Source organism: Pygocentrus nattereri, chromosome 1 (assembly GCF_015220715.1).
Source record: "Pygocentrus nattereri isolate fPygNat1 chromosome 1, fPygNat1.pri, whole genome shotgun sequence".
NCBI lineage: Eukaryota > Metazoa > Chordata > Actinopteri > Characiformes > Serrasalmidae > Pygocentrus > Pygocentrus nattereri.
In genome coordinates, this window is record NC_051211.1 from 22503134 (window position 1) to 22526435 (window position 23302).

The following is a 23302-nucleotide window of genomic DNA, read 5'->3' on the forward strand; positions in this document are numbered from 1 at the left end:
AAGAACAATTAGCTCCAAACGCTTATAATATTACTCCTGTTACTCTGCTGATGCTGTAATACTGTGAATTTCCCCGCTATGGGTCTAATAAAGGATTATCTTAACTTATCTTATCTTATATTAGCTTACACTACATTACAGCTACAGATGCCATACTTGTAAAGACTGTGTTCAGAAGAGTTTACTTCATCACTAATTACTTGTTTACTACAGCGTTTGCTGTGCAGTGATCTGGCTGGAGAATGGCCATACAGTGACTAAAACAGGTACCACTGAGAATTCAAAGGAAACTACACATTGTCTAGCACACTAAATAGAGCACCCTTTATGTAATGAGGAGCCGAAGTTACACAAGCAGTCAATAGCTGTTGTGCACCAGTTGAACACAAATGAAAAATGTAGGTGTAGAAATCTGTCCAAAAGACACAGGAAGTGTTAGAACATCACACAGCCAACGTAATTCATGCAGTGAACCAGATAAAAGCTGAGGCTCATCTTAGAAAAAAACAGTAAAGTGATCAGTGTGTCGATTGACAGGCCATAAGTGCACTGCACTGGGGAGGGTAGTAATGTCACACATGCACACACACACATACACACACACACACACACACAAACACACACACCTGTGCCTGTCACAAAAGCAAAGGCTTTGTCTTATTATAGCAGAAGCCATGCTCTGTCCATCACCCTCAAACCTTTCTTGTGTCTCGTTTGTCACATAAGCCTCACCATCGTCTTTAACAGGTGAGAACGAGACACAAGACGACTCCAAACTGACCAGAGAAACAAAACAAAAAAGGAGATTTGAGGAGTAGAGCTACGTTGACAAAGACAGGGAGGACACTATAAGAGAAATCTCCACTGTAAACATCAAAAACATTGCAGCACTTACTATTTCCCTACAGTACGTCTAAATGAGGCCGAATACCATTAATATGATCCGCCTGATCAGTTTTATGCCTGTATTAGGTGAGTTACTAGGAGAGAAAACTTGGTGGGGCAATGGCAGGAGGTGTGGCCTCATCAAAATGGGAGGAGCAAAATGTCCTCCTGATATAAAGGCCCTTGCCCTATCTCTTGCTGAGTTTGGGCTCTCTTTCCTTCACTCCGTCCCTCCCTCCCTTTGTCTTTTTCTCCCTCTCGCTCTCACTCTGCAAGGTCTTGGAGCTTCATCCTTCTTTTTGCCTTCATTCATCTGAATTCTCCTTTGCCTGATTCTCTTACTGTGACCACTACACACCGGAGCCAAGATGGAGGCCATCAAGAAGAAGATGATGATGCTGAAGCTGGATAAGGAGAATGCTCTGGACCAGGCAGAGCAGGCTGAGACCGACAGGAAAGCAGCTGAGGAAAGAAGTAAACAGGTAAGAGAGTGAGAGAGGAATAACTCCACTAATATCTCTTAAGATGTTTCTGGACTAGCTTTAATGGAATTTAGAGGTTTTCCTTGGGTGTAGCTAAGTGAGACAGCATTCTAGAAGACATCAAATTTTAAGGTCATTTCTAAAGGGAAAATGAACGCAGCAAAGATTTACCTCTAGAATATAGGTTCTAATTACCAACTGCACTGAGTTGGTAGTACTGACCAAGCTAGTGGACTCACCCAATAGTCTTCTAGATATTTTTTTTTAAATCCCAAATCTGTTGTTATATTTTGGATGTGTATTATGTGTTAAAATTATATGGATACATGGATCAGGTCGGTTTGTTATCGCTTTAAGCCAGTTCAATTTAGAGGGTGTAGAAGAAAGTTGGTACAGTAAAACAGACTAGGCTTACAACTACAGTCTCATAAAATATGGCAACTTGGCCTTCAAGCCAGCATGATAAATTCAACAAGCGGTGTTTAGAGTCATCTAATCAACTCGAGCAAGGTGGCATTCTGAGTGACACATACATCCTATGAGGGTCTGGAATCAAACTTAGAGCCTGCTGAAATGCCAATGACAACCCAAAATCAACATGGGAACAAGACCTGACCACCAAGGCCTGCTGCAAGTAATCGTAGCCAGGACGATGAAAGCCAGGGTCATCCATCTGAAGGCTGTGATCTGATTATGGAAGAATCCAGAGGAAGGAGAGAACTCTACGGGCAGTTACAGGATTAAGAAGGGGAGAGGGACATCCCTGTGATGATATTTTTACCCACATGGTGTTGAGATAAAGCTATGACAGGGCTGTACAACTTTCTGCAGAGTGCATATGGTTGATGGGGCCAGATAAGTTGGGGGTTAAGTTTCACACTTTTTTATCTGTTCTTTCTCCACCCTAAGCATGAAGATGAGCTGATTCAGATGCAGAAGAAGCTGAAAGCAACTGAGGATGAGCTGGATAAGTACTCCGAGGCCCTTAAAGACGCCCAGGAGAAGCTAGAGATAGCCGAGAAAAAGGCTGCCGATGTGAGTGTTAATAAACCACAAAGCACACAAATGTAGTCCCCCCAACACATCAAAGTACCCAACAGTTTATCCCCAGGTTCCACTTACCCCACCCCTCCATTCCTCTCATTCTCTCCATTTAATCCTCTGCAGTTGTCCGTCTCTTTTCCCTCTTTTGACTATGATGTCAACAAGATATTCCCCACCCACCGCTATATCTTCTGTCTATGTTCCTTTTCCCCCTCTCCCTGTCTCTACTCTGTCCATCGGTTTTTCCATTGCCCAGCCTCAAGTGCCATAAGGGTGACACACGGTCTTATTTAGTGCTATTGCTGCATGTGTTCTCCATGGGGTGGTAATGTCCACAAGGACACTGTTGGTTTAGCTCTAGGGTTATAAATCAGTGTGTCTGAAAGGAGCTGAAGAACAGCCTCACCCCTGATCCCCTAGCACAGTCTAGGCTATGCTTTAGTATCTTGTGACTTTATGTTCTGTGCTGAAATGATAGAATCCTAAGCATACAACATCTGATGCCTATGAACAGGACAAAATGATCTATGTATTCTTCCTCCTGATCATCTCAGTCAGGCTTATTGTACAGCTTATACTGCACATCTCATGTACAAAAAAATGGTTCTCTTTAGAACCCTTAGAGAACCACTTTAGTTCTTCTATAGCATCTATCTTTTTAAACATATATAGAACAATAATGCATATCTGCATTTGTTTTTTTTTCCTATTAGACACTACAAAAAGTTCATCTCAAATCGGGCCTGCAATAACAGATCAGATTGATCATGCCATTTGCACCAAATAAATGATGATTTACTCAGGTCAAAGGGGCCCTGACCTCAGATCATCACTTCCTACTCTGAGGCATTAAATAAGTACTTGTAACTGTTTTAACTGCTGTCAAAAAATGGATGACATGTTCCAAATATGACCACTTGCACTTCAGAGTAAATCTGCAGTTTATTAGAAGCTATTTTATAGCTGATTATGTAATAGAGTTTAATTAAAAGAGGTACACTAACTGTGTAAGACTATCCTGTCTCCTCTGTTGTCTCGCCCATCTTTAACTTCACTGTCCATTATTAACTGTTTGGTCAGAGTTCTGGATATAGCAGGCACACCTGTTGTTTTAATGTGTGGCCTTCGAGTTATCCCTGGACTGAAGGGCTTCTGACATGTGTGAGTGTGTGTGTGTGTGTGTGTGTGTGTGTGTGTGTGTGTGTGTTCAGCTTTTAGCAGATACCATGATGTCTCTTTCGATAGCATTAGCAGTGTGTGTGATCATGATGGTCTTAATGCAGCCGTATGTAGTACTGAATGTGAGAGGCTATGTAGATAATAGTAGCTGCATATATGATGGTGAGTGTGTATTTAAAGGCCTCGGGCATGGCAGGCATGTACACTAAGCTTGAGGAACTGCCTATTGTTTCCTTTCACACCAGAGCAAGAGAGACATACTGTGCAGAGCTATCTGAGGAAGATTTATTACCTACAGCAATCTGGCAACCCTGGGTCAGTCAGCTGGGGCAATAAGCTCCGCTCCCAATGGAGACCAAGTGTGGGTTGCCGCCGTTACAGCTGTCATTTCCAATCCTATTTAAAACCTTGACAAAACCCCACGGCCAAGCTATCGCTCACCTTCTTCTCCTCTGCAGTTAAAGAAAAAAAAAAAAGTTGCTTAATTGAACTGAACTGGATTCGTTTCGTAATAGATGTTAGCAGGTTTCATAGGACGATCGGGTGTAATTAAGCACACAAGACGTCTGTGCTAATTGCCATGTATTTCGGAGCGGATCATGAAGGAAGATTTTAAATAGAACACGGAGTAACTGGCCCTGTGGGGCCAACCCACTGTAAGGCTGTACAGCTATGACGAGAATGTGAGAGGTAAAGGACAGTGTAATCTTAGCTGCAGCTTCTGTTGAAACCACAAAGATAAACTCAGTTGTTTAGTTGTATCATGGGTTGGCAGCATCAAAAATAAGACTCTGCAACTAAATATATCTCAGTGATTGAGTGTAGTAAATGTGTGCCTAGATATACTGTCTCATAGATACTCTAGCATGTGATGTATGTGTCTTAGATGTCAAGATCATGCCTACCACCTCGTTCCCTATGACCTCTTCTGTAAACTGACAGGTGACTACTGAAATTATTAGCTTAGCTTCCAGTTACTATTACCTCTAACCAGTGGACGAAGTACCCAAACCATGTGCTTGTTAGTAGAGATACCCAAGGTAAAGTATTACTCCAGTAAAAGTACACGTCCTCCCTTTAGGCTTAAACTTGAGTAAAAGTACAAAAGTATTTGCCTTCAATGTACTTAAGTATCAAAAGTAAGTACTGAAAGATTAACTATGGCCCCAATGTCCTATTATCAATTTTGTAACAAGACTCTTGCTTTATCAACTCATTTTAGGGGAAACTTAGTTTAAATAAAAATGTGTTTAAATTTAAACAAGTTTAAAATATAAAAGTATTTTAAAAAGTATAAAACTTGCTTTAAAAACAGGCTCGCGAATGAGTTTTCCTTTACTATATTGCATCAGTAGGTCTCTGTTCATAAACGTAAACTAGCCAAAATGAAGTTACTTTAAAATGAAAGTGTTTCAGGAAAAAAATCTGAAAAAAAGAAACGTGCCAGTCACGACTGCATATGTGTAGATATTTCTGTATTGTGGTCTATTTACACAAAGTTAGGTTAGAGTCGAGTTTCTTCCATCATTTATGTAGGAATATTTTATTTTATGCTGCTGCACTGACGTTGAGCCTTACGCTTGCACTGGTTAGGTATGTCTAACCGTGTTAAAACAAGCTCAAAACAAAGTGCGCGCTGTTCCCTGATTGCTGCTTCTGGTTTTGACGTTACATTTTTATGCGCGCAAAAGCCAAAAGGAACAACAGATTTCGCAAAATGTAGCGGAGTAAAAAGTAAGATATTTAACTGAAATGTAGTGGAGTGAAAGTAAAACGTCACCCAAAATGGAAATACAGTAAAGTACAGATACACAAAACCTACTTAAGTACAATAAGGAATTACATTTACTTCTTTACTGTCCATTATTGCCTCTATGTAAGATGTAAGGGTAAAGAGTGGTCAATCCTGTCATCTCAGACCAACATGTATTCAGATTTCTGCTAACAGCTAGCAGACTCGTCTTACACCAGTGTAAACCAACTAAAATCTAATGTTGAAATGTTTCTTCTTCTCGTATGATGTCTTTATCATAATCATTTGCATTTGATCTCAGATTCGCTGTAAAGGTACATTTCAGCATTACTAGTGCTGTTCATGTCTATGGAAACTGGTTGGCTGAAATGTCTTGTGGACAATGTCTTGGGGAGCTCATATGACATATGAATGAAATATTCCAGTGGAAAACCTGAACATAGCGCAGAATACACAGCACGTCTGGTCACTCATTAAGGAGTTTGCTTGCATTTAAAGACCTCCTTTTCTGTGTGCGAAAGAACAAAGAGTAGGCTACTACCCTATAATGTAATACAAAGGGTTTCAATCAAACAAGGGGTGGGAAAATGAGGCCTAGAATCCACCAGTTTTATGCTTTCTCTGCTCTAATACACCAACCAAATCAGCAAATCAACTAATGGGTTGAATCATGTGTGTTTAAGCAGGAAACCTGGACAGGATTCTGCCCCTCCAGGACCAAAGTCTTAACTACAGCTGGCAAGTGACCTGCCACATTAGACATTGCTATCGTGGTCGTACCCCCTGGTTGTGGGCGCCATCTGCTGGTGATATTATAGTAGTGCATATAAAATGTGTTTGGCCCCTTCACAGGCTTATTTCACACAGTCAGAAATATTTCTCACACCGCTATGGGGAGACAGGAAGGGGCAAACGGATATAATAAATAGCGATAAGTCTGATAGTCCACATGTTTGACAAGGTGCTGCTTTACTTTTATACATCATCCATTAAACAACATTTCCGTCAGGTCTATAAGAGAAATTTATAAGAGAAAATTAAAGTATAAAAATGGATAGAAAAAGAGCCAAAGATATTAATATTAAATACACTGATGAGTCATAACATTATGACCATCTCCTTGTTTCTACGCTCTTTGTCCATTTTATCTGCTCCACTTACTGTATAGCTGCACTTTGTAGTTCTATAGTTACAGACTGTAGTCCATCTGTTTCTCTGATACTTTGTTAGCCCCATTTTACCCTGTTCTTCAGTGGTCAGGACCTCCACGGACCCTCAGGGAGCAGGTTCTATTTGGGTGGCGGATCATTCTGAGCACTGTAGTAACACTGACGTGGTGTTAGTGTGTGTTGTGCTGGTCTGAGTGGATCAGACAAAGCAGTGCTGCTGGAGTTTTTAAACACCTCAGTGTCACTGCTGGACTGAGAATAGTCCACCAAAAAAAAAAAATCCAGCCAACAGTGTCCTGTGACCACTGACGAAGGACTAGAGGATGACCAGCACAAACTGTGCAGCAGCAGAGGAGCTGTCGTCTCTGACTTTATATCTACAAGGTGGACTGACAATGTAGGAGTGTCTAATAGAGTGGACAGTGAGTGGACAGTGTTTAAAACTAATATACTATGCATATTGTGAGCTTGAATCTGAATAACATGACAAAATACACTCCCTCAGGCCCATCTTAAACACTGATGTGTACATCACACTGCTAATATACGGCGCTAGTAAAATAATGACAATGTCATTGCTCATGCAAAACCACAGTGTAAAGTCAGGAGAAGGTGTTGCAATAGTGCTCTTCCTTATGTACTGTACAGAGAAGACAGCAAGCCCTCATGCTTGGTCTTGTTACTAGTACGGCCTGTACTCTTGGCATCTCTAGATTTTTACTACCTGATTTAATTTCTACATATGCGATCCAGACACTGAGATAATATACAGCTCAAATCTCTACAGTATCAATACTGCAGGTGTACCTCACAGACTTTTACTGCCCTGCAATTTCTGTTTGCTTTGGAAAGAGTGGCCACAGGGTTGTCAGGTTTCCTGTCCTATTTGCTTATACTATATTCATTGTAGTGCTTAATCTGCACTACACCTGGGCAATTAGACTTCAGAACTGCTGCCAAAGCTGTTTTCCTGCTTAGTTTACTTCGAGCTAAGATACACAGACAAAGGAGACAGTAAGAAAAAACAACCAAAGAACTATAAGGTTTAACATAAATTTGCTGTATAATATTCTATTAACACAATCACGAGGAAGGTAAATGACTGGTATTCACCCCTTTCAGTCTTTCGACTACTGAACGTACCCTTATGGACCTCGACAGAGGAACAATCAAACTGTGAAACAGCTTGTTGAAACAGTTTGTATGCAAGTAGCATCTAGATCAGCGCTGGCAGTGACTTCATCGTGAGGTAAAGTGTGTAAGGACATGTTTCAGCATCCTGTTGTGTTGTAAGCGAGAGAGGGCATGAGAGCCAGACTGGCACACACACCTGGATGTGTAAGCGCAGCACTGTTGATTTTAATGACACATGACATGGAAGAAGACATGATCTGATCACCAGGAATGTGGTTTCCATTCTGGATTCATTCAAGTGCCAAACATGGCTTTAACTTACCAAAGAGAACTTGATCTACACGGATTTGGCTCAAAACCTGCGTGCACCTACTTATATTGTGACTAGGTGGTAAAAAAAAAGACGGAAAGGCAGCACATTGAGTCAGCCAGGGTTCTTCAGGGGGTTTAAAACTTCTTACTCAACCCCAGCAACGCGACAATCCTACCCAGCCCCGCCTCGGTGAAGGAGCGGCCCGGAATGCCACAATGATTTAGTCGCTCTGCGTCATTGTACCTGGACACGTGTAATCCAGGGGTGGTCCCCCCCCCGCACGAGCACCTCGACCACACCGCGGGGCGAGACCAGTCGCTGTCCGGAGATCAGCTGGCGACGCCTGTTCGCCGTCAGAAAGTCGCCGCCTCTGATCCAGGATCAGCACTTCCACCCGATTGTTTCTCCAAACCGTCGGAGACTGGGTGGAGCAAGACGGAAGTGCGGCTGAAAAAGGAAGAGTCGAGGCAAACGAACAAACTGGGCGAGAGAGAGTGAAGGGGAGGAGAGAGGAGAGATAAGACTGGACTCCACTCCACCGCCACGAGTTTTATCTTCTACTTCAGCTTCGAAGCTGAAATCCGAAAGCGGCGGCGTTAAGGCGAAGGAGCCCAGCTCTCTGTGCCCGTCTCTCCAGCGGTGAGTTGAGGAGAACTTGCCACGTCCTTCTACAGAGAAGAAGCAAGAAGAGTCGACTTTCGGAGCTCCCTGGCTACGACCGGGCTACTAAAGTCTACCAAGCGCCTGAACACTAGCGGTTTAAAGTTCTCCTTAAATCGGTGTCAATCTAGCGAGACGGGCTTCGTAGCGCCTCCTGAGCCCCTCTGACTCTCCCGCTCCTCTACTGTCTGATTTGACTCGTTGGCGGGGCGTTGGTGCCGTTTTTTCACCGCCCTGTCCGCTACGCTGCTTCCAGCTCTGAGAGCACACACTGATCACTCGAGCACACTACTAACCCGAGCAGCGCATTGCCATGGCCGGAGTCAACAGCCTCGACGCGGTGAAGAGAAAGATCAAGGTCCTGCAGCAGCAGGCGGACGACGCGGAGATAAAGGCCGAGGGCTTGCAGAGGCAGGTCGAGGAGGAGAAGCGCGCGAGGGAGCAGGTAACGTTAACTCACACCACACCGACCATCACTTCTCCAGCCTCCACCCACAGAGCGCTTTATAGGTGGGTCAGCGATGTCGGTCGGCTCCGCTGAGCTGCGGAGAGAGACCGCGGCTCTTTCACGCCCTGCATCGACGCCCCGTCCAGCAATGAAAGGTATTTAGAGGCAGCATCCCAGCAGGACTTCCCTGTTTGGGGCCGTGAGGAGAGCGCAGCTCCAACATTTGACTTAAAGGATAGCAAACAGGTCGACCGCGCGGGTTTCTTCCTCCACGCTTCCACAGCTACAGATCCTCGACAGTAACGCCAGATGAAGAAGCGACATGCTAGTTCGGCTTCCCTTTTATCTGATTTAGCCCGCAGCTGACTAAGTTGACGCTAGCTGTGAGGGAAAGTCCAGCTTTCGGGCCTTAAAACTCCACATATTACTCGTTTTTCATTCGTTTCATCGCTGTGTTTCTTCCCTTTCATTGGTTTAATGTAGTTCTGAGGTAAAACTACAGCTGTTTTTCCAGCGAGGCCTCCGGTTGTAGCAGGTAGCATCCGCTAAAGCTCGTGTTTATGTTTAACCCGTTGAGGCTCGGCCTCGGGTTTTACGTATGTTCAGGTCAGAAATGCAGGGCTGCCCTGTTTATGGTCAGTCAGGTAGACCAGCCACGTTAACACGGCTCAGAGAAACCGGAGGACGGTTAGTCTGACCACCTTAACAGGCGTCGGGCAGACCTGAGGACCAGGTGTGCCTCAGTGGCGCTGGCCTGCTCAGACCACACCAGGTGTTTCATCTCCTGCCGACCTCCGCGTCCACTCTCCCCCGCCTGACTGGTGTTCACTGCGCCCATTTTTGTCGAAGGGAAACCGCCTCCGGTCATTCAGACGTGCCGGGCGCGCTGCGGCGCTGTTGGAGATGAGCTCGGCGCTCAGTCCTTATTAGGAGCGAAACTCCAGAGTTGGTGAGCGATGTCGTAACATCCGGCGGCACTTCGGCTGCGGGGAGCGCCACTGTGCTGATTCCCGGCTTCGATACGGTTTTCGATACTGCGGTTAAGATTTGGTTTGATGCTCGATATTTGAGTTACATGTTCAGATTAATGTACAGAGCCCTGCTTATGCATGGCAGAGGTTGGTTCAGGCCAGAAAACTACACATTTATTTACAAATTCATAAAAAATGTGGTTGGTTTTATATGTATATCCACCAAAACCAACCACCTTTTTTATGAATATATATATATATATATATATATATATATATATATATATATATATATATATATATATATATATATATATATATCTCGCTGTTGTAAAATGGAGATATGAGGTTTTGAAATTTTCCAGTTTTTGACTTATGAATGTTTATGTTGCCCTTTACATTGTGTGTAAATTTCATGATGAATGGATTAAAAGAAATGACTCAATGACTTGGAAAGAATTCTGGTTCCATTGACTTACATTGAAAGTAAAGTAGGTTTTAACCTTCTACTGTAAAGTTACCATTTTGGAGATACAAGGTTTTTACCAAAACAGCAAGATATACATACATATATATTGTGTGTGTGTGTGTGTGTGTGTGTGTGTGTGTGTGTGTAAGTACATAAACAATACCAAAAAAAAAAGCATCCCGATGCTAAATTTTGATTATTTAGTTTGATTATTATTTATTGAGTTTCTATGAAAATGCAGTCCTCAGAAGAGACAGATGGACGTAATGGTGACAGTTCGATTTTTCACATTAATTCAGTTTTGGTACTGAAATTCTTAGACCTTTATCCAGTTGGGATATCATCGTTTGAACTACTGTTTCTGTAACCGTTATAAACATCTGACCTCAACAGAGTCCGTTTATTTTATGTAGATGACCTTTTCAGTGGCACTGTTAAGACATGTCAGTGTGTCTTGGTTCTTTGCTCAGAACTGTCATAAAGATTTACCCTCCTTTTTAATATTAATACAACACCTTGTCTTAAAGCCTGTTAGTATCAACATAGATGGTAACTTAAGTGCCTGTGGAAGCAGGATAATGCAAACTGTTTATTCCTGTGTGTGGGCAGTGCCAAGATGTCTCTCTTCATTGCTCATTTATGTCATTCTTCAAGCAGTTGACTATATTAGTCTTGAGTTGTCAAGAGCAGACTGCCTCCTGTTGCTTCTCCTTCTCCCATTCCTTTTTTTTCTTGTGTCTTCATTACTTTATGTAACATAAGTGTGCTAATTGTTTCTTGTGTATGTGTTGTAGGCTGAGGCAGAAGTGGCCTCTCTGAACAGGCGTATCCAGCTGGTTGAGGAGGAGCTGGACAGAGCTCAGGAGAGGTTGGCCACAGCCCTGCAGAAACTAGAGGAGGCAGAGAAGGCAGCTGATGAGAGCGAGAGGTACATACACAATGCCCTCCATGACCACCAGCCTTACAAGCCATCTGCACACACACACATGCTCTGTAAATTCCCAAAATACCACATAAACATGTATGTTTCTTTCTCTGTGGGAATAGAGGGATGAAAGTGATTGAGAACAGGGCTCTGAAGGATGAGGAGAAGATGGAGTTGCAGGAGATCCAGCTGAAGGAGGCCAAGCACATTGCTGAGGAGGCTGACCGCAAGTATGAGGAGGTGAGCAGCATGCACATGCACACTATTCCATGGTGCCAGTTTGTACTCGCATCTTTAAAAAGGCGTGCTGACACATGCATGTCCTGTACTCGGGCAGGTACAGGCACCACACAGGTTTTCAGTAGTGTGCTCACTCAGCACCACACTGAAGAATGTATGCTACAAAGTGAGGTCATCAGATACGCTCACATGTAGAAAAGCTCACATGTACACCAGCTGGTTGGTATGAAGGAATTCAGCACCTGGTAGCAATTAACTCTGTCTGTGTGTGTGTTTACAGGTGGCTCGTAAGCTGGTGATTGTGGAGGGAGAGTTGGAGCGCACCGAGGAGAGGGCAGAGCTGGCTGAGGCGTGAGTCATACATCTTAACACACACTGCATATTCTATACGCGCTCTAAAGTGCTCCAGCCATATCACAGAGTGTAAGGTGCACATTTCTCCACTACTTTAATATATGGCTATTGTATGTAGAGATGCACAGTCAAAGAGTTCATTCAACAACATATGACTTAGGAAGTTTTGTTAATTGAATATTGCTAAAATAAGACTTAATATAAGTGTTTCATATTCCACCATATTCTTCCTGTTTTTTTATTATTATTTCTAAACATTCACTGTCACTTTAAGATATTAAACACCACAATAAAGACATTTAATTAATTAGCCTACATTTCATTGATAAAGTCTAAAATATTTTTTTTTCTGACATGCAGTGTCACACTTTAAGAGGTGCTTTTATTTGGACATGCTGCAGCACTTGTTGCATTTAATTTACAAAACACTTAAACAAGTTTGTATGGGCTGTAATGAGGCAGTTATTGCTTATTGTAGTTATTGTATTTACTTTCCCTAACAAAGTGAGAATTAATAGTGTATCGTTTTAGAACGACATACTTCCATTTTAGAGCAACTATGTTTTAAGAAATTGTGTTAAAGCTGTTCCATTTAATGAAGTTAGTATTGATGCACTGGTCAGTGTCTAACTGTGCTTCTAGTTGCATTTTCATCATAAAGCTCTTAAATATGACTTTGGCATGAGAGGAATGTTTGCATTTGCATGATGAAAGGAATGACTTGTCTTGACTGGAATACTACTCTTTGTGTGCGTCCGTCTCCAACTTTACCTCGTTCCTGTGTCTCGGCATGACTGACCCTTGGTGTGACCCTCTCTACTGAACTAACAGTAATAAGAAGCATTTGGAAGAGGAGCTAAGGGCTCTGGATCAAACACTGAAGACTCTGCAGGCTTCTGAGGAAAAGGTATAAGAGGGTTTTTTGTGTATATGTGTCATTTATCAACGCTGCAGTGCCTAAATCACTCGTCAAACCACACTATCATGTAGGAGAGTAGCTACTGGGGCACTGAGGGGTGGGTCTAGGCCCTCCCATGTTCTGATTGTTTAAAAAAAAAGTTTTCTGATGCCAATGAAATTTAATCAAAATATGTAGCCTTGTCAAAGACTTCCTACTATGAAAGTGTCCCTTGCTGTGGTATGAACAGTCCACCGACCAAATATCTGATCAGCGATGGTCCTATAATAGCCTGTTTTCAATTTAATAATAAATAGATGGAGGCTGATTTAAATTATGCAGCAACAGATGGACTAAACTGAGTAATTTTAACCTTTTTAGTACCCCCATATAGTGGGTTTTTCTGGTGAAATGGTCACTGAATTTGTGTACAAGGTAGATGCCTAATAAACGGGCATCTCTGTGCATGTTGGAGCTCCTTGTTTTTGAGGTTAATGTTTTTGAGTTCTGAACTGTGTTGACTTGCTGTAGTTAAATCTAACTTCATTGGAAGGTTCAGTTTATAAGATGAGAAAGCGTGCATGAATGTATGTTTGTGTATGGTTATCTTCAGTGAAAGCTTCTAAAGGCATCTGAAAAGATACTGGACTCCTTCCTCCGGCAAAGGCCATTCTCAGTCTCTGCTTCTGCTGTTCTCTGCAGCTTTCAAATCAGCCCCCCCCCCTCCTCCTTCCTTTCTCGGCCACCCTCACCACAACAAGGCATCTCGCCAACTAAATCTGCATGAATTGGCCTGTTGTAGGGCTGCTTCTTGACTTTTGGCATGAGTGTAGCGAGAAACTTCACAGCATGATCTTGAATTTAATGTAAATGCTTTTCATGTCAGTGCAACATTTATGCTGTGTATCTTGATGGCGCAGGCCACTAAAGAGCATCTACTGTATGCACTGCTGGAAAGTTGCATCAGGAGCACTTTTGGCTTATATTTGATTATGCTCGGTTAAAAAAAAAAAAAAAAAAAACACAACAGTGTCAAAGGAAAATGTGTACACAAGATCAGGATTTAGGGAGTTCAACTACCTTCAGTCACATCACCTGACATTTCTTTCTCTGTGCACTCCTAAGCTCTATACTTCTACTATTTTGTACATGTTCTATTTCTCCATTCTTACTTCCCCTCTTGCACCTCTCTCTCTCTCTCTCTCTCTCTCTCTCTCTCTCTCTCTCTCTCTCTCTCTCTCTCTCTCTCTCTCTCTCTCTCTCTCTCTCTCTCTCTCTCTCTCTCTCTCTCTCTCTCTCTCTCTCTCTCTCTCTCTCTCTCTCTCTCTCTCTCTCTCTCTTTCTTTGCTTCCACAATCAAAATGGCTTCCCTGCTTACAGTAAATGTGCTGAGCTGGAGGAGGAGCTGAAAAATGTCACCAACAATCTAAAGAGTCTGGAGGCCCAGGCTGAGAAGGTAGGGGGTGTGTGTTGCATGATCTTTTAGGGACCAGCCAGTGTGTTGGATGGAAAACGCCAACTCTTGTGCGGAGTTTGAAAATGTGCATTAAAGCTAAGCCTGGCTAAAAGGTTTTATGCATGAATTGGGTCAAAAAGTTGGTTGACTAAAAGTGAAATGTGAAAAACAGTGATGGAAACGGATCTGTCACGTCAATGATGTAGCAGTCCACGTTTCAAACATAGCGGCAGAAGAAAATAATAAGCATGGGGTTTGGTGAGAGTGACTTGAGCCCTCATTAAATGAGCCACTACCTGCTCTGCCTAGTATCTCTGAATTGTTAGAGCTACAACTTTGTACAGCTGCCAAAGCTCTGTCAAAACAGATCTACTGAGAGCTGATAAATGTTTGAATTCCTTCACACAGGGTTAGCAAGACTTGTCTAGCGCTGCATGGCATGAACGTGTGACCTTATCTTTAGGAATTTGTGCTGTTGTGTTTGGAGCAACGAACACCGAAATGTCCCTTGCAGGACTGCAGGCCTGACCAGGAGTAGAAGTGCTACTTTTTTTTTTTTTTTTTTTTTTTTAATAATAGTGATGCAATTAGTATCTTCTAGTTATATCTTGAAGATGCCTCCCACCCCTCCCGTTCCCTAGCTAATCGCAGCTGCTCCACCTTAATTGCCCAATCAATGACTTCTTCTGTCTGGTCATGTGGACATGAATGATCTCATGCCTTTACAAGTGGCCTTTTCCTGGCCATACAGCTGTGTTTCATCATTCACAGCAAAAGGCCAAACATGTTGAACCACATTACAATGTAGAGCCTATTACATCAGGAAGAAGCTCTAATCAAATGCAGGCAAGTGGAAGACCTTCACTTCCCCCACTGTTAACCATCTTGAGATGCTAATCAGTATACACTGAGGACAATGGTGTAATAATCCAGCGTCTCACTGTCCTTATACTACTAGAAACAAGCAGAGTAGTACTAAGGATCTTGAGTAAATGTCATTGTTAAAAACAATGGCAAGAATTAACTTTAACATTAATTTGAGCTGTAGCTGTGGGTTCTATCCATCCTATGTACCAAAGGCAGCTTTCCTTTGAAACGTTGTTGTGCTCAGGTAATTCTGTGGCTAAAAGACATGTTTGTGTACACATTTGGTTTGTGTAAGTTGTTTATAAAGGAATACAAGCCAGGACCTTTTATCTAATGCAGAGGCACTTGTCCTGACAAGGATTTCAGTCGGTGGCTTTGTCGTATTTATTTAGTGTGGGCTGAATGTGGTTGAAAGTGACGGGATGATGATGATGATGATGATGATGATGATGATGATGATGATTTTCCTGCCATAGTGACATTTTTAAATCGCAGTATTTAATTTTAGTATTCCCCATGTAAATAGTTTCTGTAATATTGTGTAATTATATATTGCATTTGGAAAGCAGTCATTGGGAAACATGTGCGACTCTCATTCACCAGTGAGTAGGTACATGTTTCTCTTGCTTGTTCTTAAATACTGAAAGTGTTCTTGCTCTCGGTGTTCCATGTATAAATATGGTCATTCTTCTGTGATCCACATTCCACTGCACATGTCCTGATCTGTTTAAAGTCCTGGCAGCGCACCCAACACCTCACCACTGTGTTTCCCAGAACTTGCACAACAGCAGCCCAGCAAACACAAACATCTACAACAAAATACTACTTTTTTTTTGCTCAATCATCTTCAACCACTGTTTGAGTTGGGACCTTTTCTGTTGGCTCTAGTAGTTAACCTTTTATGCATGTTTGTGTGTTACTGTTGGTGCTATGTTGAGTGTATATTAGTTTTGTTGTTCACCCTTCTCTCCTTCCTCTGTGTCTATAGTACTCCCAGAAAGAGGACAAATATGAGGAGGAGATCAAGATCCTGACTGATAAGCTGAAAGAGGTGAGCTCACTCTCCAGTTTTGTCATGGAACATGTCACCCTCATTCCCAGACTGTCAATTCATTGATCAATTCCAGATGCCCTAGAAATGCTCAAGAAGTACTTGGAATAAAATCTAGTTATGCTAATGCCACACTATCTGCAACAGTGCAACACCCACTCTGGTCCTGGAGGTTTTCCTTCCTGTGAAGTGTAGTTCAGTCCGCGGTCTGCCACACACGCGTGAGAGACCCATATGGTCTCCATTGTAGCTCTATCCATATGTGTTGCAATTTAAATTTTTAGCAAAATTTTGCACTGTCTGTAGGTCCCTGAGAACGTCTAAAGAACTTCTTTGAGAAGAACCTGATTAGATGGACCAGATGCATTAGTGTAGGTCAAGGAGGAGACTGCATGTTAAATGCAGGTTGGAACTAAACTCCCTAGGAGGAGAGTTGGAGACTATAATTATTAATAATGATAATTAGTAGTAGTAGTGTAAAATGTATGTATAAATTTCATACTTGATCTGTAATTATTTAGGATTCTGTATAACCCTTCTGATCATTTCAAAGGTTGACTAAACAAAAACCTGCCAGTAAACAGAATCAGATTTCCAAAAACCTGCAAATCTTTAAAATATTTATTTAAATTATATTTAAAAGTCACTGAAGCACTTCACTGAAGATGAGCATCTAAAAGTAGGGAGTGTGACTGTCCTATTTCAGGATAGATTTGGATTGAGTTCATTTTTCCCAGTACCATCTCTCTTTGCATGCATTAGGTTATTTTCTTCTCGTTTAAAAACGTTGTTTCTTAGAGTTCTGTTGTGACAATGAGCTACAGTGTAGTCCAGTCTCTTAGGACTTATTGATGTTGATTCTGATGTTCTGCCTGTGGCTCTCTACAGTTTCAGCGTCTGTGTGTTCATTATTTTATTGATCCGGCAAGTGTTTAACTTTTAAGTGCATGTGTCTCATAGGCTGAGACCCGTGCTGAGTTTGCAGAGAGGTCTGTGGCCAAGCTGGAGAAGACCATTGATGACCTGGAAGGTAGGGCCTCACCCCTCCCCCCTCCCCCAGGCTTCACTTGGAGGTTTCTAGCTGCCTCCATCCTCCTAACCCCTGCAGAAACCCTCATCCTACATTCACTCACTCTTCTTCCATTTATCACATGCTCCCTCATTCACTGTGTTCTTTGGTTTACTGTCTTACACGGCATAATCATAATTCTTTTCCCTCCTTCCTTATTGTGTTCTTCCATATCATCTACTTTTCTTTCTGTTTCTTTTTTTTTCCCTTTTTCTTTCTTTCTACGAACAGATGAGCTCTATGCTCAGAAACTCAAGTACAAGGCCATTAGTGAAGAGCTGGATCACGCCCTCAACGACATGACCTCTATGTAATTACTAGCCTGTAGTGTGTGTGCACGTGCTTGGTCTTTCACTTGCTGTGTGAGCTGTGCTACCATCTGAGCCTCACGGAGAGCCTCGCAGTTCAGTATAATGCATTTAATATAATGGCCCATCTGGGCTTCGTAACTCCACCGTGTTAGGTTTAGTCCCCATGTTTGAGACGCAGCCGTAAACTGTGTGTGATGGATGTACTTCAATTAATTTTATGCTGTGTGAGCAGCTGATGCACTACTGTGGCTGAAGCGAGCACTGCATGGAGTGTGTGATCGAGTTTCCTGTTTTCACACAAGCAACCAGGCTGAAGTGTTATTAACTCTTTTCTCTCACTGTAGTTGTGCACTCATAAAGCTCCCAAGATTGCTGTGGTGTGGTGTTAACACATGTAACCTATATTTACCTAAAGTATGCTGGTACTGTTTAAAGGGCCCATATCATGGAAGACATGCATACAGGTAGCTAGTTAGAAAGTGAGTAGTTTCTCCAGGAGCCTGCTATTGCAAATATTTTTTTTAATGGCCCTCAGTTTCGACCGGTCGTCACAATATTTATGCTTTAAAGGGCAATTAACGTGATCATAATGTGGTGTTTGAATCTTGTGATAATGTAGAAAAAATGTGAGGATTGGTTGAATTGGCTTGGGTTTGTAATTGCAAATTCCCAGAGGGACTGATTTTCCATTTGTGTTTTTGTGAAAAATTTTAACATGTACTCAGTCTGTACTGTCCACATATGGAAATTATGAAGGGGGGGGGGGGGGGGGGGGGGGTTGGGGGATGGCCTGTTTTGAATTCATTGTTGCTTCTGATGTCACAAAAACCAGCACATTTACATGTATGGCCTATAGCAGTTTAGTGCCGCTCATTCACATTGATGTCAAAGTAAGGCACGATACAGTGCGAGTCCTAAGAGAGGTAATCTACGTTGCACAGTAACAAAATTGGTAGAGTTGTAAAACTAATTCAGAGAGATTAAAAGAGGTCCTGAAAAGGAAATAATAATAATGGAAAGATGATTTGGAACTGTTGTGGTGCAGAAACCAATAGAAATATCAGAAGTGAAGGTCAAAGGAAAAAAGTAGGATATGTGCCCTTTAACTGTGTCTGTTGGGTTTAGTTTGGTTTGGCTGAAAAAGACTGGTGTTAAGTGGTCAGTCTGTATTGAGATGTTTATCACCCCTGTTTGTTTACAGATAAGATTCTGGACTTTACTCTGGCTGACTTTGACTTCAAGCAATTCTCCTTGGCCCTCTTCGCCTTCTGTCCATCTCAATCCCTCATGCTCCCCTCCGCTTCGTCCTTCACCTTCTCTCTGTATCTCCAGTTTTATGTATTTGTCTTTATTCTGTTTATCTTTTGTCTATTTATTAAGTCCATGCATTCTGTGCCTTTTCTTTTCCCTCTGTGCTGTCGTATGTAATTATATCAGGCTTTGATAGAGTAATTGAACATGAACTGTGTTTGGTCAGTGTATATTTTTTCTCTCTTCAGCTCTTTCTCCTTTGTCTTTCTGCTGTATTTTGATGCTCTGTGTACATGCTAAATGAAGGGAGGGGGAAAAGAACCCTTATTCTCTCTTTTAAATGTTTACTTGTCTCACTTTCTTAGACTGGTCTGGGGTATTGACAACCGCAACGGCTTGCATATGCTCATTATTTTATTCTATGACCCTTAATCTAGTGTTCATATTCACACAATTAATGTTTAAGACCCTCATTAGTCACGTGAATCTAGAAGTAGGAGCAAGACTAATCTTTGTTCACAGGAGCCCAGATGTGGCTTTAATGAGAGAAATTAAACTTTTTGGGGGGGAAAGGAGCATTCTATGACGCCTGGATCTGGGAACCTTTGCTCCTTTTTAGATTAATTTAATTTCTTATCCTAAAGTTACTTCTTTGTAGTATTAGTACTAACTGGTTTGAATCCAGTGGATTTTGGCGATGTTTTGGGCAACAAAACTGTAGCTACAACAGCTCTGGAAATGAAGAACCACCAAAAGAAGAACTAAACAGATGTTTCCTTATATGACTTTCAAAAACGTTCTTGAAGATCAAATTAGATACGACTTTTTATGAGGTAGGACTGAGAGATACGGAGAAAAGGCACAAGTTATAAAATTTGCTTCTTGCGCTATAGATAGAAGTGAGCTGACGCAAACATGCCATTTGAAGGAGCCAGCAAATTCCAATAACTATTATCTGCAAGTATACCTTTGTGGTCAAAACATGGATTGAAAATTCAGATATTCCAATGTCACTTGCGAGTTGTAAAAATTAAGATGAAATTCAATTTGTAATTTAATTAGAGAGGCCAGTGGTTTGAAATGGGTGTAGCGTAGGAAATTATTCAGATTTCTTTACAGTGGTGGTGATGGGGAAACAGGGGTTTGATGTCTACTATAGTTATCTTTTTTTTTAAGTATTTTTAACAACCAGTGAGCTCACATTTGTCTTGAGTTTTTAATATGTAATATCAGTAATTTAATGGGAACTATTTTGCCCTACAAGGCCCTGCATATACCTTTCTGGCACAAATCAGCTTTATGAAACAATGTCTCCAGCATTGGGCAGCATATTGATATTTTGAATATGATTTTAATTATATATAATATTATAGAATGAATGCATGAATAAGACATTAAACTCTTCAGACTTGTAGTTATGATCACCATCAACTGTGTACAACACCCGTCTGTTTCTCTAGAATGGATCATTTTTGGATCAAACTACTTCTTAACGATTTAAATGTCCAGATGTTTAGGAAGAAACAGTAAAATTCAGCAAGTCTAAATTGATGCAAGAAACTGCTTATAAATAAATTTGTAACATAACTGTAAAATGGGGACATAACAAGAACTGTGTTTATACGAGAGTTTCTTCAGCATAGTGGTGGCTGGTCGCAAGAATGAAGAGTCTCGTGGTGTTCTCCACATAATGTGACCAAGTCAGGAAGAGTCAGATTGACATGCAAAGCCTGCTGTTTTTACTGTGAACGACTGATTTTGCTCTGAAAGAAATCTCTCATTACAGTGTGTAGTGCAGGCAACTGTTTGCCATTGTTTAGCTGCAGAAACAGTACTTTGTTTCATCTGACTGATCAAACATGCTGAACATGAGTGCATTTACACAAACGTGCAGTCAGCTAAGTGGAATGCAACTGACAATCACAATAGATGTGGCCAGCTTTGTGCACAAATGATATCAAACACTCCCTTTTCATGTGGGGGGAGCGTCTGAGGCTGAGATTAAGGGGTGCCGAGTTGTGATCCTGTAATACCAGCCTGCAGTTTCCAACTCTAACCTAATACAACTGATGTAGGTAATGAAGCCCCTGGTGAGCGTTTGAATGTTGGTGCCAGTTGTGTTGGATCCAAACTCTCCAGAATGGTAGATCTGTAGGACCAGGAGTAGGCATCTTTGCCTTAGCACAGTTTGGTTGTTCCAAATGGCATCACATCCCTAAATGTGGTTTCTTGTGTAACACAGACATTTCTATCTGCAACGGTGTAACGGTGCATCTGTGGATGTTGATACTGAAAGTCTCTGACTTATACAAATGCAAGACTGTGGAGTATTAAATCAGTGGTCACTTTAATCGTTTGCCTTTTATTAAGGCCAGCTAGGCCAAAACGTTGACATTTTGACTCCTCACTACGGCTAAATAAATTCAAGAGCGCTTAAAGGTATGGTTTGAGCTTTATTTCATACTGATCACCGGGAGTTGTTTTTAAGAGTTGTTATAACAAAGAAAATGGCACGAATGATCACCTACCCTTTTTTTCCATGCATGAAATGATCAAAATAAACTGCTTTCAAGCAGTTGATGTGGCTATGAAAATGCTGGTTCTGAAACTTTGTTTCATTGCTATCTCGTTTTTTTCCCCAACTTGCAGAAAAGCTCAGAGACGCCAAAGAGGAGAACCTCAAGATCAATTCCACCCTGGAACAGACCCTGAGCGAACTCAACAGCTTCTAAAAGTTCTAGATGAGGACGTTCCCCTGTTTCCCATTTCGACACAGTCATCTCATCATCTCTCACATTTGGTCCAGCCTTAATTTGCTTAAAACTGTGTTACTTCATGTCACCCCCCACCCCCTTTCCCAATTCCACTTTTTCCACTTTTTAAGGCAGAGCTCATCAGCCAATTAGCTCTTGTTCCTTTTGAGCAAAACTTTCAGCAGGTTTTTTTTTTTTCATTCACTTTGCCTTGTAATTTCAGAGCCAATCTGACCTCGAAGTGTCAAATCCAAGTATGTATATTGGTGTGGTGTTTTATTTTTAAATTTTTTTGGGGGGGGGGGGGGGGGAGAGCTTTTATCAGAGCTGTTTCACATGCCAATGTCCCTTCAAGTAAGATGTTTCATCTGAAGCTTTAAATATATGTTGCTTTGGTTCTGATGAAGCTTAAATACAGTCCAAGGCAAGGCCACCCCAAAAGCCTCTGAATAAGGTGATGATGAACTGCTGACTTCAAACCGTTAAGCCACTGTTGAATGTTTTTTTTTGCTGCAGTCCACTTCTCTGATTCCTTTGTTCTTCCTCTTTCTCCTTCACATCTCTACTTTCTCTTCCTTGTTCATGTAGGCTTTTGGATCCAAAACCACATCAGATGATCTATTAAAACAAAATACTTCGTAGTTCTGTGAAGGCTGTTGATTTTTGAAAGGGGAGGTATTCATTTGTTGTCACCATAATGTATGTTTTTGTTTCGTTTCTGCATTTTAAGTCACCCCCCCTCCCCACCCCCGCCTTATTGGACCACTGTGTGAATCGCTGCACTGTTATGGGCTTATAGCAACCATCCTCGGAGCAGAATGAGCCAAGTCCTGGAATTCATTAAGCTTTCATTTAGAATGATGGACTATATTTGCCTCCTTTTAATAGGGCAATAGTTTAAGTAATCCAAGAGGAGAAAGGGATTGGTTTTACAGCCAACTGAAAGCATCACTGCCAAACTAGATGCTCAGAGGTCTGTAAGTAGTGCATATACAGCAACTGGGAGAAAATGCAACACTTAAAAGTAATAAATAAAAGATTTAAGGGTGAATGCATAGTTTTAACTGGAAAAGCCCAAAATATATAATCACTTTGTTTACTGTCTTTGTCTTGTGTAATGATTTTTTTTTAAAATAAAGATCATGATTTTTACTGTCATTCCAAGTAGTGCAAAGCCATTTTTATTTATTCCTAATGCTGAGGAATATTTTGCATATCAAAGTGATTTTTTTTTTTTTCTCAGTCCCTGCTATTTTTCATGCAGTTCATGCAGCAGGAGCATCAGGAGGGTCAGTTCATGAGAGTGAGGTTTACACAGTGATGTAGAGCGTGAAACTTCAACGGTGGTCAAAACGATCCAGAAGGCTGGCGAGCAGTGGACACCCGATCAAGGCCGAAGAAGCAACAGCATCAGATCACAAAGGATGTGTAGAGAGTTAGTTCTCTGAAGAGTGACTGATTATAGAGTGCAGCAGGACTCGGGAGACTCCGGCAGGTCTAAATATTACAGCCTGACTAAAAGAGAGAAACCAGAAAGGTAACAGAAGTGACACTGAGATGTCAGCACCCCTCCACTCACCATCAGCAAACTTGAGTGAGCGCATGAGAGCAGCGGTACGA

General features: G+C 41.7%; 1 protein-coding gene across 9 annotated transcripts; it reads left to right on the plus strand.

Annotated features, from left to right (window-relative positions):
• Nucleotides 1-1076: 1076 nt before the first annotated feature.
• On the plus strand, nt 1077-22840 carry tpm3 (tropomyosin 3). Of its 9 annotated transcripts, none has more exons than XM_017720070.2 (10): nt 1077-1367; nt 2277-2402; nt 11302-11435; nt 11555-11672; nt 11953-12023; nt 12858-12933; nt 16236-16298; nt 17259-17328; nt 17599-17677; nt 18880-19270. In XM_017720070.2, exons 1-10 carry the CDS (start codon nt 1254-1256, stop codon nt 18881-18883), a joined length of 855 nt encoding a protein of 284 aa, XP_017575559.1. In that variant the 5' UTR covers nt 1077-1253; the 3' UTR covers nt 18884-19270. The 9 variants fall into 9 exon arrangements, with proteins under 9 accessions (XP_017575559.1, XP_017575558.1, XP_017575562.1 ...); XM_017720069.2 differs by lacking the exon at nt 12858-12933 and adding an exon at nt 14305-14380; XM_017720073.2 differs by lacking the exons at nt 17599-17677; nt 18880-19270 and adding an exon at nt 21579-22840.
• Nucleotides 22841-23302: the final 462 nt, after the last annotated feature.

Bases quoted from the DNA above. Each gene is read 5' to 3' on its own strand.
- tpm3 (XM_017720073.2), top strand. From the start codon at position 1,254: ATGGAGGCCATCAAGAAGAAGATGATGATGCTGAAGCTGGATAAGGAG. The intron at 1,368-2,276 runs GTAAGAGAGTGA...CTCCACCCTAAG, and splicing joins CTGAGGAAAGAAGTAAACAG to CATGAAGATGAGCTGATTCA. The intron at 11,673-11,952 runs GTGAGCAGCATG...GTGTGTTTACAG, and splicing joins CTGACCGCAAGTATGAGGAG to GTGGCTCGTAAGCTGGTGAT.